Source organism: Epinephelus fuscoguttatus, linkage group LG12 (assembly GCF_011397635.1).
Source record: "Epinephelus fuscoguttatus linkage group LG12, E.fuscoguttatus.final_Chr_v1".
In the NCBI taxonomy this organism is placed as follows: Eukaryota; Metazoa; Chordata; class Actinopteri; order Perciformes; family Serranidae; genus Epinephelus; species Epinephelus fuscoguttatus.
The window spans coordinates 25228202-25243555 of record NC_064763.1 but is presented as its reverse complement, the minus strand read 5'-3'; the positions used below and the strand labels follow the sequence as shown (position 1 = coordinate 25243555).

At 41.4% G+C, this 15354-nt stretch overlaps 2 protein-coding genes across 6 annotated transcripts; one reads left to right on the top strand and one right to left on the bottom strand.

Annotated features, from left to right (window-relative positions):
* Window positions 1-3443: 3443 nt before the first annotated feature.
* On the bottom strand, window positions 3444-6370 carry LOC125898340 (sialidase-3-like). Its single transcript, XM_049592111.1, has 3 exons — window positions 6158-6370; window positions 5743-5982; window positions 3444-5650 (listed from the first exon to the last, which is right to left on the bottom strand). Exons 2-3 carry the CDS (start codon window positions 5965-5967, stop codon window positions 4643-4645), a joined length of 1233 nt encoding a protein of 410 aa, XP_049448068.1. The 5' UTR covers window positions 5968-5982; window positions 6158-6370; the 3' UTR covers window positions 3444-4642.
* Window positions 6371-6582: 212 nt separating this feature from the next.
* On the top strand, window positions 6583-14470 carry xrra1 (X-ray radiation resistance associated 1). 5 transcript variants are annotated; one of them, XM_049592109.1, is made up of 17 exons: window positions 6583-7101; window positions 7717-7839; window positions 9161-9232; window positions 9322-9394; window positions 9488-9585; window positions 9797-9945; window positions 10869-10973; window positions 12251-12369; window positions 12489-12541; window positions 12623-12712; window positions 12799-12892; window positions 12986-13104; window positions 13204-13380; window positions 13473-13620; window positions 13733-13851; window positions 13968-14073; window positions 14149-14470. In XM_049592109.1, the coding sequence occupies exons 2-17, from the start codon at window positions 7807-7809 to the stop codon at window positions 14331-14333; spliced, it is 1740 nt and encodes a 579-aa protein (XP_049448066.1). In that variant the 5' UTR covers window positions 6583-7101; window positions 7717-7806; the 3' UTR covers window positions 14334-14470. The 5 variants fall into 5 exon arrangements, with proteins under 5 accessions (XP_049448066.1, XP_049448065.1, XP_049448064.1 ...); XM_049592108.1 differs by having other exon boundaries at window positions 7717-7865; window positions 9854-9945; XM_049592107.1 differs by having other exon boundaries at window positions 7717-7865; window positions 13736-13851.
* The last annotated feature ends 884 nt before the right edge of the window (window positions 14471-15354 follow it).

The window sequence follows — 15354 nt, the reverse complement described above, 5'->3', positions numbered from 1 at the left end:
GTTGGAGGCATCCACTTTTTTTACAGTCATCTCTGCCCGACTTTATGGGAAAAAGTCTTTTTTGGGCCCAACAACAACTCATGATGGACCCTGAAATTTCACGGTTTACCCACTATATTACATTGGCGTCATAGTCCAGCACACCTCTTGGGGCCTGGTCTAACTATGTTACACAGTTTCAAAACTCAACATTACTTTTGGTTTCACACAGGGTACAAACAATGCTCTCCTGAATTAAAGTCCTGTGTTTGTTTGACCCGTCCACCAGCCCTTGCTGTGAATGGGTTTACACTGGAGTTAATTGAAAGCCTAGTGCGTCTCATACAGATGCTAAAGGATGCCCTGTGCATCAAAATTTGACACCGATGGCCACTAACCTAGCTGCCATATCTGACACCCTGGGAATGAGAAAGGTTGATGGTTCAATCTCCAGCTCCTACTGTCCACATGTCGAAGTGTCCTTGAGGAAGACACTGAACCCCACACTGCTTCCAATAGGCAAGCCAGCGCCTTGCATGGCAGCTCCACCACCATCTGTGTATGAATGTTTGCGTGAATGGGTGGATGAGAGCAAAAGCAGAGAGGCGCTATATAACTGTAGTCCATTCACTATTAAAAGCTGCAGAGCCGTTGTGCAAACGTTTACACTGGAATTCGGACAAAGGGGTTGTCCACACAGAAGATTCATGCACACTTACAATTCTGAGTCAAAATGTTTATAGAAAGTCAGAAAAGATTTACTATTCACCACTCTGAACCACTGAGTTGAAAGTTAAGGTTAGCTAACCTTCAGTGATGACAACTGGAGTAAGCTGTTTATATGTATATGTTCAGGGAAATTAATTTATGAGCTGCATATAAACCACCTATCCCCAAAAACATTAGAAATAGCATATGGGCCACATGATGCTGTTAGTTCTAGGATTATAATCACCACGTCCAGTGCTCCCATGATGGTTTTTAACTCCCTTCTGTACACTTCACTGAACAACGAAACAAGATTTTTCATTCAGCATTTTTACTTTAGAACATAAAAAAAGCAGCAGCTCATTGAACCACAGTTTTCCTCATTGTTACATCTGGTCAGCGCTCATAACTGAAGCCAGAAAACAAACACACAAGTTGATAACTCCCACACCTTAATGCCTATCTCTCGAGCTTAAGTCTACCTTGAACCCTGAACCAGTTTGGTTGCTCCATTTCTGCACCCAGTGAAGCTCTAAATATGCCTTTGTGTTTGCTTCCTAGTGTGTTACAATAAAAGGATTTGTTTTTGCAATGACAGCAACACGTACATGGAGCATGGAAACAGTACCATGATTTTGCCTGTAGTGTATATGTATTGAAACAGAAATACTCTTTTAAGTCATCTAGCTAGATTTGGCAGATCAAAAGCTTATCTATGTGTTTCTTTAGAGTGCTCCTTCTCCGAGAGAGCCGCCTGTGAAATCCCACACTGAATACTCTTAGTGCCCATGCAGATGTAGATTAAGCTGTTACTTTTATTCCTTAGTGTTCCTCATATTGGCAAAGAAATGTTCTGAGTTGACATGACCAGACTTTTAGCTTTCTTGTTTAATGGTTTGTGACATTTAAGACAAACAGCTTTGTTTTGTAGGCTCACTCATTATATGTGTAACAAAGGCCCAAACCCAGAAATTGCACTTTTGAATTATTAACCATGAGTATATATAGATAAACAGTTGCATATGAAAATACAAAGCATATAAAGATGTCAAATTTGCACTTATACATATAACAGTGGGATATATTTTGAGGTTTGGTAAATAATCATTCTAATCCTTGGGGATAATCTATGTAATGGGGAAACTAGGAATACATAACTATCAAGATGGATGAAAAATATAACTTTAACATGCAAATAATTCCTTGAAGTTATGCCAAGCCATGTGATTTTTTCACTGCTTTACAAAATCAAAAAATAACTCAGTGTCTGGCAGCTTCACCTGAGGGCCCAGGGGTCACTCAAATGGATGATACAAGAACAATGTGCTAGTTGTGTGTCCAGCACTGATCCGTGCTTCTGAAAGAGCAGAGCCTGCTGGGATGCCACACATGCTTACCACAAACAGAAAACATCTGTGACGCCGACACTGCTAGCCTCTCAGTCACTGGACTCCCAAATGTCAGCGGAGTGATAGATAACACATATGTGTGTATCACAGAAAGCCACCCTCTGATAAAGATTATCATATGTGCTGGAAAATGTTGGATGTGTCACCGCCAACGCTGTCGGAGAAAAACAGGTTTCACCGCATGATTCATCGCTCTTGTGAAGAAGCTGGTTGGACAAGGTGATGAAAAACAGAAAGCAAGGAAGTAGCTGGTCAGTCAGACGAGCACACTGGAGATTTACAAGATCCCACATCTAATAAAATACACTTAATACCTTGCCTAGTTGTTGCTTTTGTACCAGTTCGGTGGTTATATAAATGATCAGACACAGCAGTGAAGTACCAAGTAGTCTGTAGCTGCTGCTGTGAACCAAAGGGCACAGATGTCTACTGATATCCTCTTACAACTACAATAATTTAATGGAGCAGGCAATTCATATCAGTATGAGTTGACCACCATTTAGTACATCTGCATCTGTATTATGACATTTAAATACAGTCAGTGAAGTTTTAAGTGGACTTAAAGGGTTGCACCTGTAGCCAGATCCTGATATATCTTATTACACTGTACTATTGGCCTCCACTGTTAAACACACACATCAGTGGGCCACTCAATTGCACAGGGTAACCATCCTGCTATCCTGTCACTGTAAAAAAATAATAATGGATGTAGGTACCATGACCTCACCCATTGCTTTGTGGTCTCCTGTTTTGAAGCCTCAGGTTTGGCATTTTGGCTGTCGTCATCTTGGATTTTTGGAGCCAGAAGGTGACCATATTCATAGTGACCATATTTATAGTGATATTCTATTTGTCAAGACACTCAGATGGCAAATCATGTCACAACACTGCTAATTTTCATTTGAAAATTAGTTTATGAAAAACTACAACACCCATAATGGTAGAGATATCATATTATTTGGAAAACCTAAAAAATACAGAATATCCAGACTCCATCCTCGACTAAAAGCTCCTTCCTGTCCTTAATTCATCCCAGCTGTCTGCACATCTGCTGAATCACATCCAACTCCCCACAGGTCGTTTCACAACAAAAGTCCTCCACATCATTTCAACATGCCCTAAGCCTCCTTTAGCTGCTGAGGGAATTAAATGCTCCCGACAGCCGATAAAGTGTTTTTCATAGCTGCTTTTAAAACCACACCCATGCCCCATCTATTATCCCCTGTCCCTGTTTGACAGATAATTATTGTCCTACTTGTCTTCTTAAACAGATCCCTACAGCAGTAATACCTGTAATTACACCACAATCAGAACAAAAAAATTGGACAAAACTGAATAAAACATGAATCGCGTGGTCACAGGTTACTTTTATTTTCTACTAAAATACATGTTTCATGCAGGTTTTGTCACTTTCCACAACAGTCAACAAAAACACAATGAAACTAGTGTGGAACCACCAGGAGGCTTTTTGCCTCACAACATTAGGCAAAGATGGAAGTTAAAGTCGCTCAGTACATTAGTGTGTACAATAGTGTGTGTGTATGTGTGTGTGTGTGTGTGTGTGTGTGTGTGTGTGTGCGCAAATTCCTAGTGGCTTTATAAATAGTGAGTCTTCTTCTACATGCTGTCACATGCTTTCACTTTATAACCAACAGCCAGCCAATCATACCTGGCCATGATACTGCACTAAATTAATGATGCCTGGGGGAAAAAGCCTGTTCAGAAAATCATGCTGAATGTGCCGGAAAATAAATAATAAAACCAAGGGAAATATTGCTTTTGAAAATGAATGTGATAGAAATCTTTGTACAGTACAAAGTAGCCAAAAATGCTCAGAAGCATCTCTCTGCTCTCCCCAAACTCATAGGTGTGGTACAGTTTGGTTGGTCTCTTCATTGATTAGCTGGATGTGGCGAGTAAAAAGTCAATGTTTAAATTCTCTGTCCAGTTTTGTTGCCAACTGTGCGGCGCTCACTGTGACCCACAGGAAAGGTTGTGCACTGACAGGCTTGAGTTTAAACAGTGGAGTCGAAGGCATATGTGAATCAGAGTATACTAAATGTAAAGGAGCGACTGAGCATGAAGGAAACTCTACGCTCTACTTTACAAGGCCTGCTATGATCTTCGTATGAAAATAAAAAGAGGTAGGCAAATTCTCTCCACTGCTCAGAACACACTGACAGTTTAATAAGATGCAGAAATGGGCATGAAGTACTCGTCAAACATGCTACACACAAAGCCTGTTTTTAAGATGACAGTCCAGCACAGCATGCTCGCAATCAGCCACCCAACCTATTAAAAATAGTTTCCTTCCTTACACGACTGCTTGCATATTAATACTATTAAGACTTGGATTACTTCTTCATGTAAACAAGGAGACAACAAAACACACGACTCATGCATGCATTATCATCTCCAGACTGTAGAACAACAGTAAACACAGACAGATGTTACTGCACAGCATATTTAGTGACTTTTGCTTGGGTTTTTAGGTTGCGGGAGAATGTTAAAGAGCTTTGTTAATACAGAAATAAAGCAACCGCACTTCAGCGCATCTTCTTGTCTTTCTTGCTGCCTGTCTGCATGACATCATTAAGGGTAAACGACAAGAACGCGATCTGCTCAAGTTCACTTTCCTTCCCGCACTCCATCAGGCAGGAAAACTGATCCTTGTCTCCGTTGTAAGCCAGGTCGGAGTAGCCGCTGGGCCCGCTGTGGATGATCCTAGGCCTGTCCCACCCTGAGGAGTGCAGGGGGGATCGGTTCAAATACACGCCCATGTCCCTTCTGCCAGACTTGTTAGTTGGGTGGATGAAAAGGAGCCAGGTTTGTGTGTCTGGAGACAGGAGCGACGTGCCACAAGCTTTGCTTTCAGCATCATCGTTGGGGACAAACTCAGGAGCAGGAAAGCCAATGACACTGCCTTGACAGCCTGAAGGTGGCTCAACAAGCTCTGAAGCAATGTGGGGTTTGTCAAAATACACACCGCTGTTCTCACTCAGGGCCTCACACCTGTGGCCTCCAGTGTTACGAGCATTGCAGTAAAGATGACTCCTGCCCTCGTGGTCTATGATCTCTGCCATTTCACATTCACATGACTTTTTCCGAAGCATCTTACCTATTTGCCAAGTCTGGCCAAAGTCCGCGCTATAAAGTGACAGTGCACGTGGGTAGACTGTAAAGGGAATGGGGACGGAACAGCATCTGTAAGGGACGTAGTAAGCGTACGCTGGGATGATCAATCTGCCATTTTCCAGCTGCACACCGTGGCCCGGTCCCACAGCGAATGTGGCCCACTTATGGATAGTCTCACCAATAACACTTTCTGTTAAGTCTCTTGCTTGACTCCAGGTTTGTCCGTCATCGCTGCTGCTCACACAGCAAAGACGTGCCTTGTTCTTACCTGTCATGATCTGCCTGCACTCTGAGGTGTTTCCCCAGATACAGACGAAAAATAAAAACAGTGTTTTGTTGTTTTTTTCATACACAGGGCAGGGATTCATAGTGCGGTGGTTTGGCAGGCATGCTGTTGACAGCTCCTGACTGGAGGACCACTGGAAAAACATGACAAAGGAGAACATTTTAAAAAGATGAGCACATACAGTGATGACAGTATTCAAGTAAAGGTTAATAACGTGGTTATTACCTGAACAGATCCATCATCTTTCAGTGTTCCTCTTCTCATAACAAGGATTTTGGCATCATTGTCAGAGGGCGAGGATCTTTTCTCTGCAAAGGCGAGGAAGGTGTGACAGTGCCTCAGATAAATAAGGGCAGGAATCCTGTATGTTATCCCACTTGGCTCCTTTTCAAACAAAGTTGTTTTGACCGGTTCCTCTCCGCTGCCACTCTTTGATGGCGTATTTCCCATGGTGGATCAGAGCTCCTGCAATTAAATATATTACATATGCATGTCAAGTCTCGTTTCGGGTTTTTTTTTAATCTACAACAATCTTTACACTAAAAGAGTTCACACTCCAACAGCTCCTCATAGACACATAGGATTGCATTGTTACAAATTGCATCTAGCGTATATTGTGCGTGCATAACAAAACCCTCACCTTCACTTGTCACTCGTCACATCTGTCACCCTTGGTCTCTGCGTGAGCGGCATTATACCGTCTAATTTCTCGCCACAAAAGGGACCTCTGATGTTCACGACACTGATGCTATGGGTTCATCAGAAAAGAAGACGGCGCTGAGGCAAGAGGTGAAATCACACTCACTTCCGTGTTCGCTTAGATGCGTCCGGATCAAACTAAAAGTCGCGTTTGGCCACCTACGTCAGCTAGCGCTTCAAATATTTAGTATGGCCAGATATTCATTATCATGCCGTGCAGGCATGATATCAAAATGACAGACGAGGTGGCTGCTATCTGTAAGAGGGCAGGAGCTATCAGAATCATGTAGAGACTCTGGTGTGCGGCGTCACGCATGCGCAATGTGGTCAACCCCGATTAGACGTTAGTTAGCTTGTGTAGCTAGCTAAACAGTTTAACGGACACTTGTCGAACATAAAGTCGTCTCAGTGAGTAATTTGATACCTTGTGTTTGTATTTGGAAAACTGCAGCATATTCGTGCCGACATATGTCAAATATCTCACAATATATTCGGGTCGTTAGGCGGACTATTATCTTATCATTGAATTCAATCTTTGACTAGCTGGGCTCACGGGTTTCTTCCGCCTTCGCCTGTCATGAAAACAGGCGCGCTCACTTCTTAGCGCCCCCCGCTGGATGGGAGGAGCAGCGCTCGTCTGACATGCTGTTGCTAGGATACTGAGCACTACAGTGTAGCTCCGGATCAAAATATATTGTAGCAAGTAGCCGTGCCAGCTCACCTCGTGAAGAGCGTAATTAACACTTGCATAAAAAGTTGTTTGTGATGAGTGGATTTCACAGGCGACCAAGATGACTGCAGCAGCGTCCTATAAATTTGATCATGGACACAGCAATCCTACCAAATGTTTCCCAACCCGGACATTCCTGCGTCGAAGGAAAGAAGGTGGGTTGACTTAAATAAGTATTAAAAAATAAAAATAAAAGTAAAAAAACACCCCAGACATTAAAGTAGCATGTTAAAAACTGCAAACAGTTTCTGCTGCCATTGTTTTATGGCATATGCAATTTTATTTAGGCTATATGGCACATTTCATCACACGTAAACTCAAAGTGTTTTACATTGAAAGACAGCAGATAAAAGTATGATAACATAAGAAGCATAAACATAAGAATACAGTATGAGCAATAGTCATCATCATCAACATAATAATACAGAGAGAACAAAAACATCAACACAATCACGTGCAATCAAATGACTGTGCACACACACTAATTAACCATGAGCCTGGGAGAAAAAGAAGTCTTAAATGGACACAGTTGTGCTGAACCTCAGGTCAGCAGGCAACTTGATCTAGTTCTGCGTACAGCTATAAAACCTCTGCCTGATGACCTGAGAGGCCTCATCGGGTTGTATGATAATATCTATGCAGTATCTGATATTGTGCAGAGTAACATGTTGAAATTTACGTGTATGTGTAAGGACTCTGGCTGCTGCATTTTGAATGAGTTGGAGCCGTCCGACTGATTGTTTGGATGCTGAATTTGACTTTCCCTGTAGGTGCTGGTCATTGGCTTGTCGCTTACAGAAAGGCAGAGAAGCAGAAACACAGGAACGTGCACAGACGAATAAAAGAGACTTGTAAAGAATATGATAGCAACAGAGGGGCTGGTTCTCCTCAAGGTAACACATTAGACAGACCTTTCCTGGTAAGTCACTGAAAAATACTTAGGGACTGTTCTTTACGAATGTGGGTGAAGGGGGTGGTGCGAAACAAAAACATTCTTTCTGTCACATATTGATGTTTGGTTATGGACTTTCCACGTCCAGATATGTCATGCAAGGTACCCTGGGTGCATTGGTTGTTGATGTTCTGGGACGCCGTGTCGAGTCCTGCCTGTTACATGGATTGTCTGTTTTCAAAATACTCTTCCATTGTCAGATGCAATTTACAGCTTGCATACAGTCTCTTTCAAAATAAACACACAACATCGCAAACACCCCAACACCACAAATTGATGGCTTTTTTCCTTTAACAGCACACGCATGCGGCTGGGTTTGGAAAAAAGAACAGGGTTTGGCTATGGGAAGCGAACACTGGCCTCCTGGATGAAAGTCGGTTGTTGCTGGACCCATCCACCACCGCTCCCACCCACCCTACACGGGTTTCCACCGCCTTAACTTTAGTTGTTTTCCCGCTGGCTGGCGTAAAGAATGACGTCAACCAGCCGCGTATTATGCTGACGTGAAAGGTTGGGCTTTTTTTGTCGCTGTCTGACATGCCGGATTTTGACAACTTGCGAGTGAGACTGAGTTGTGTGAAAGGGGGAATCATTTTTTAAGCACTGGGGAGGGATTTACGTCTTTTATTTTGGCTTAGGGGAGGGGCATATAAATAAATGGTTGTATTTTGTAATTATTTTACCACAGATTTGTTTTAAAAAAACATGCATTTTCTTTAAAATCCCCAAAATTACACCATTTATCACAGCCAGAAATTGTAAAAACAGAAATAATTGTTGGGTTTTCAAATTTCCGTTGGTCCTTGGACACATCGTGTGTGACAAAGGCTTCCATCAGAAATAAAAAACAAACCAAAATAAACCCAAATCTGAGTTTAAAATAGTAATATTTCATCAAAGTCTCTTAGTCCAATGTCACATGTAAATTTTATCCAAAAATAAACCAGTATGCATGACAACAGAGAAAAACAACAATCTTCAACTTTTAACATTTAACCTTAAAACATAAAAGAGTAAGTTTAAAAATTAAATAACTCATTTATATTAGAGAGAGGGTCATGCATTTTCCGGCAGTCACTCAGGGAGGCTCAAGGAAAAATATTTGTAGCTTCAGGAGGGTCAAAAAAAAAAAAGAAGGGGTCACACCCCAGCCGTCCCCATCCTCTGATGAGTAAAGAACAGTCCCTTATGTGACCCTTATTTGACGAATGATCCCATGACCTGTTGCCTGTTAGTGACCCCCAAACAATTTTCTTTTGTAGCTCCAGTTACACTGTGTTGATAAGCCGTATGAGCTCTGTGCTATTGACATCAGTGAGCAGAAACTGAACTCTGTAAGAATCAATTTTATTTTTTGTTATAAAAAATATTTGGTCGTCTGCAGATTAAAACAATAAAAGGTTTGTTTCCTTACTGTGTGCAGGTTAAGCATGAAGAACTCAAGGTGTTTGATAATGTAGCCTACATCGATGCATCCATTAACTCCCTCTCTTTAGGTGATTATTATTATATATCATACACATTTACCTTTAATAAGTTTGAGTGCCTGTTGCAAAAAGTGGTGACTCTGAGAAAATGTTTTCCTACAGGGTCTTTCAGCAGTTTCGTGTCTTTAAGAGAACTCTCTCTGTCATTAAGCGGGATCAGCAATATGACGTTTCAAGCTAGTGACTTTCCTCATCTTAAGGTAAGATGATTTTGACATATACACCAGTGTTAGTCAGAGTCCAATACCAGTATCATAAATGCCATAGCCCGACAGAGCAGCAGCTAATGTAGAGAATTTAAGTGTGTAACATCAATTATATGTTTAATTGCAATATCTCAGCCTTGCATTCTGCTAACAGGTGCTTGTAGCAATATACATATATCTAAATAATTTCCTTTTATCCTCACAGGTTTTGGATTTGTCCTACAACTCTTTGTCAACTGATGATATTATTTCCATTGGGCAGCTTCCACATCTAAAAGTCCTTCATCTGACTGGAAATCAGCTTCATCATCTTCCTCCTGATCTGGGTTCTTCCAACCATGACACCACTCAGCTGTAAGTATCTTATTTTCTATGAAGCAGCAATGTAGGAGTAACTAGGTACAAAGTTCGTCATGGGATTTTTAGTTCAAAACCATGCCTCGAACATGAGCAGACACCTCAAATGAACAGGTTTTGTCTGTCTTCTTTGATGTATATTTATAAAAAGAAATCCACCTCTCCTCCAACAGTATTTGTTCTGGGGAAAATGGCAAAACTCAAGTACATGATTGATTTAATTAGCGAGTGTGGGCTTGCTTTTCTGTCCCGACTTCACACAGGTCAGCTCTGTCAAACACTGCTTTGTGTAACGGCTGCTTCGCCAGTGAGACGGTGGCAAAAAGCCTACTTTCCATTTAAAAGCTATTCCACAAAAACTTTGATATGAGTCATGGGGAAGCTGGCAGAATGAAAGACAACTAATCTGTTTCGTAATATGTTTTCAGCAAAATGCAAATTCATCCTCTAACTACAGTCTGGCGCTGCCTCCAGTCTGCTCAGAAAATATCCCTGATTGATGTCCTTAAGCAGCCACGTTATACAATATCTGTCTCACATAGTGTTACCTTCCCTTTATGGTTAGTATTTAAAGTTCTTAAACCAGCACTGATGCTAATAATAATCACTGCATTGGTATGATTTCACAACATGAGAACCTGTCCAAAGAGTTTATTTCAGAGAAAGGCCACAAACAAGATGCATGTGAAACAGTTTTTCAAACTGACCAAGAGGGGGTGCACAGATGCTCCAAATTCACACTCCTGATTCTGCTAAAGCAAATGTAATGACACTCAATACACCTGCTCTACAGCCAGGTATATAAAGTCCAGCAGAAACTGGTGTGCACATACAGAGTATGTTACTTTAAATGTATGTATTTATTAGTATGTGGATTTTATGATGTTGGTGATTTTTTTTTCTTTTCTTTTTTTGTACAGGCCACCCAAAGAAGAAGACACACAGTTTAAAGCTCTTGAAGTCCTGATGCTTGACGATAACAGACTGACCTCTGGAGTCTTCAACAGTCTTGCAAACCTCAGGAGGTCGTGATGTGGTTTGAAGTTTGCTATGTAAAACAAAGTATTACTTAAAGGACCAGTGTGGAGAACTTAGCGGGATAAATTGGCAGAACTGGAATATAATATTCAGTTGTGTTTTCATTAGTGCATAATCACCTAAAACTAAGAATTGTTGTGTTTTCATTAGCTCAGAATGAGCTGTATATAGTTACATAGGTAGTGGGTCCTCTGCCACGGAGAACTGCTATGTTGCACTGCCATGTTTCTATAGTAGCCCAGGACAGAGAAACCACACACAGGGCGCCTGACTTTGACAAGTGGGTACAGCTGCAGTTGGAGCGGCTACATAATTGCCTACTATACCTACTTGTCAGTCCATGATCAGCCCCTTTCCATTGACCTGGAAGTGGAAGCCATTACAAAATGCTTAGTTAGCAGTTAGCTAGCTATGAAGTGTTAGGTTAAAAGAGAGGCAGTTAAGGTTAGGGTCAAGGTTACATCTTATTACTTACAAGGAATACACATCTAAATGTTTCTTTTCAAGTAGATTATTGCTATGTTTGTCCTCATATTTATGCACTAAAATGTTGCATTGTAGCACAGTTCAGATAACCATCGTAATGGTGGGTTTGTCTTGTACAAGTGGTGGGCATGGTTTTTAGGTGTGCGTTGTGTATGCTGTAAACAGAACGTGTCTGCAACTACACGTGTCTCGTCTTTGAAGCAATTTGACATGGAGGCCAAACCATGTATAACAGTGTCCGGGTCTGTCTTGCAATGCCATTTTCCTATAGACTTACATTGGGAAAGAGCATCCACAAAATGACACTATCAGAACTTGAATTTGGTCTGCTAACATTTCAAAAGTCCACAAGAGCCGCATGATTCAATCATTTTATTCCCATTTAAGTTAGTGGAGGGCTAAAGGTGAGGTTAGCCGCTCAGCTGGCTTGCTGTATGGGCCCAACGATGCTGAAAATCCAGGTAATTTTTTATCTAGGAAATCAAAGTCTTTTGGCTTCATGCATTACTGAGAAACTTCCATCGGAATGAACATGGCCCTGCCTCCAACACTGCAGCCAATTCTAATACGTTTACATCCTTTTGCATTTTTATATTGAAGTGGCAGCTTGAAGTTGACGCTGCAAATGCACCTGAAGGCCACAGTTGGCTGCAATCTGCAGCTCCACCACTAGATGTCACTAAATCCTACACTGGTCCTTTAAGGCAGACTTGTATATCCCTGTGCATAACAGGACCTGTGGGAACATTCATGAAGCATTTCTAATTGTCAATTACAGGCTAAGGTTTTTAAACCTACAGGGGAACCGCATTTCTGAAATCCCATATTTGCAGCTGACGGGGTGTTCAAAACCATGGCAGACTTCTATTGAAGAGCATGCTAGAGAAGAGGGACTTGGTAAATGGTCACCTTGAAGTCATCTGTAAATAACTTAACAATGAACCTGTATGTTAGACTTTTCTCAACATCCTCAGAAAAATCTTAAATATTTAGTCACTTTTATCTCCTCATTCCAGCCCACACTGAACCAAATCCTGACACTGGTGAAAATTTCAAGACAATCTCACAGGTAATTTGTTCTAATGATGGTCTTTGAGATGTGTCATCACCGTGTTTCCCATATTTTAATTATCTGTGTTGCTCACCCTAGATGGCTTACAAGAAAAACTGTGACGACCTCCTCAAAGGATCCAATTTCCCACTACCAGAGCTTCAGTTCCTGAATTTAGCTGACAACAAGGTGTGTTGGATAATTTGTACAAATAAATCAACCATGACCCCATTTAAAAAATGAGCTAACATGTCTCATCAGTGTTTCGTCATCAGATTGCCAAGGAAGAAGCAGTGATGGCTGTCAGTCTTTTCCCGATGCTCAGAGAAATTGACCTTCACTCCAACCCTCTGACCACAAAGAGAAGTGGTAATCCTTCTCTCTTCTTCTTCCAAGAGATTTTTTTCTTTTAAAGATTGACTCTGAATTTTGAATGCTGGATGTCTTTGTTGGGGGGCACAGGAGACCCTCCATTACTGGCCTACTACCTCCAAGAGAGACTGGGGATAACGATAAAGCGTAAGAAGACACAGGAAGTTGTGAAGCACCCACTGAAGGTGTCCACTGATCCAAACTGGAAGGTTGGATGTGTTCTGCATTGTCAATTCTTGATCATGACACTCCAGATGTGGCAGCATGACAGTTATCTTCTTTTGACATATTTACTGTATGTGTTGCAGGTGGAAGAAAAAATCCCAAAGGTGTTGAAGAAGCCAGTGTTGATGAATGCACCCTGTCCTTTTCAAACTCATGTTGAGAAAAGTGAGGCGACTGTCGAGAGAACACGAGAATCAGAGGGCGAGAATAGCAGGGACGACACCCTCCAAGAAAACACAGAGCCCTTCTTTGTTACTCAGGTATGTACATGTCCAGTTTTTGTGGTTTCTATATGCCTCCTCTGTTTTAGTCTCAGCATTTACTCTCTTGACTGAATGTTATTCATGTTCAGGCAACAGATGTTCCCAAGTACGAGTTTGATCTCCAACCTGGTGAAAAAGAAACCGCAGAAAACAAGGACAATATCATTCCTGAAAAATTCCCATGCTACAAAATGTTGATGGATGCGAAACCAAACCCTGATGTGGTGGAGCCCGTCGGTGAGGACTGCAGTTTCACCTGCAGCTGTTTATTTTTGTATGTTTTCCTCAAGCCTTGAAAAGTTAGAGAAAGAGAATATTCATGTCTTTTTTTTTTTTTTTTTTCCTCCAGCAGGAATTCAGACCACTGTTCGGATGCTGGAACACGCACTGAAGAATCTTAATATTTACAGAGACTCTAAACCAAAACTTGATAATATCCAGACGCCATACAGAGGAAGAGAGAGAAGGGTTTAATATTTTGCATTCACACTCAACCTTACTGTCAAATTTTAATAAATCAAGCAAGTACTTTAAAGAAGAAAAGAAATGTCATGACTTTAAAAGAATAACTTTTTTCTACACAGATTAAAAACCTTCCACCTTTGAAGCCAATAAAACACCCCACTGAAAGGGTCCATGAACTGATCAAGGAAATCAAAGAGAGTACGACGATCAGAGAAGTCCCCTTAAGTATGCGCATTTCTGATACAGTGGATGTCAGCTAACTTTACCTTTTCTCTGTGTAACATTTTGTTCTCTGTACAGGCAGTGCCATACACGGCACAGGCGTTAACAAGCAAGAGCATAAGGAAGCTCTGTCCCTGCTGAGTGACATGAAGACTAAGCACAGGATGGTGTATAAGAAATCAATGGAACAAGCAGCCAGCATCGAGTCTGATAGGAACACCAACCAAAGCAGAGCAGACCCCTCATCTGTGCAGATGCTTTAAGTCAAATTCAACTGTGGTTTTCTTACTGTCTTGATTAACAACTTGTTGATGTTGAATGATTGATTGATTGATTGATTGATTGATTGATTGAAAACCAACTCATCTTTCACAAATAAAAGTATATATAACTCAGCCTACAGCAGTCAGTAGATCATTATGTACATTAGGTATTATAAAAGCTTCAGCCCCTGAGGTTTAGATCACTGCTGGTGGGACTTGTGACCGGGTAGCAGCCCCTGAAATTACTGTGATTCTTTCTGTTCCCCCGAGTCTGATTAACACTATGACAAGGACAAACTGATGGTTTTAAGCAGCTGCTCCATCACTGCTGCTGTGACCAAAATGAACCCAGCATGCTTGCATAGTATGCATCAACTGTTTGCCAAAAGAGTTCAGCAGTAATAAAAATTTAACTGTGCCTTCCTTGGGAGAAGCCAATTCGAGTATGTTTGCTATGTGTTTCCTCTGGACCGACCTGTTTCCACGAGCATGTCCTTGAATGCAGCAGGCTACAAATATTAATATGTTTAATTCTGGTATTAGTCTACAGGCTGTGATAATTAGTGAGGTAATGTGGATTCCAGTGCACATCTTGTTTATCTCCATCCTGCTGAAGTGTCCTGAAGCAACAAAGCAAATGTTGCTGCTCTGGCTTCCTTCATTCATCCCACTTTTCACCTTCTGACAAGTGAAGAAAGACAAAAGACTTGTGTAGATTGCTAAAATACCACAATAAAATCCACACTGAGCCCAGTGGTAACTGAAAAATACGAGTGTTTTGTTGACCAGATGTACTTTTTCCAAACAACGAATAACCTTAATGGCATGGTTTGATGCCAACCACTTTGAATGTTCTCAGCTCATGAAATGGTCACCATCAGTTGTCATCAGAAGCTTAGATTTCAGGTAGTATGGTCCTACTCTACCTCTTAGGTAGCGACCTCTGGTGGCTGTAGTAATGATGACTGGAGCAAAGGAGGTGATGTACAAAGAGCAACAATTTACGAGAGGAGGTCAGGGT

Excerpts from the sequence above, each read along its gene's own strand:
- LOC125898340 (XM_049592111.1), bottom strand. The coding sequence starts at position 5,967 with ATGGGAAATACGCCATCAAAGAGTGGCAGCGGAGAGGAACCGGTCAAA. Across the intron at positions 5,651-5,742 it reads AAGATGATGGATCTGTTCAG|TGGTCCTCCAGTCAGGAGCT; the intron begins GTAATAACCACG and ends ATGTTTTTCCAG.
- xrra1 (XM_049592106.1), top strand. The coding sequence starts at position 7,008 with ATGACTGCAGCAGCGTCCTATAAATTTGATCATGGACACAGCAATCCT. Across the intron at positions 9,946-10,868 it reads AACCATGACACCACTCAGCT|GCCACCCAAAGAAGAAGACA; the intron begins GTAAGTATCTTA and ends TTTTTTGTACAG. Across the intron at positions 13,852-13,967 it reads ACAGAGGAAGAGAGAGAAGG|ATTAAAAACCTTCCACCTTT; the intron begins GTTTAATATTTT and ends TTTTCTACACAG.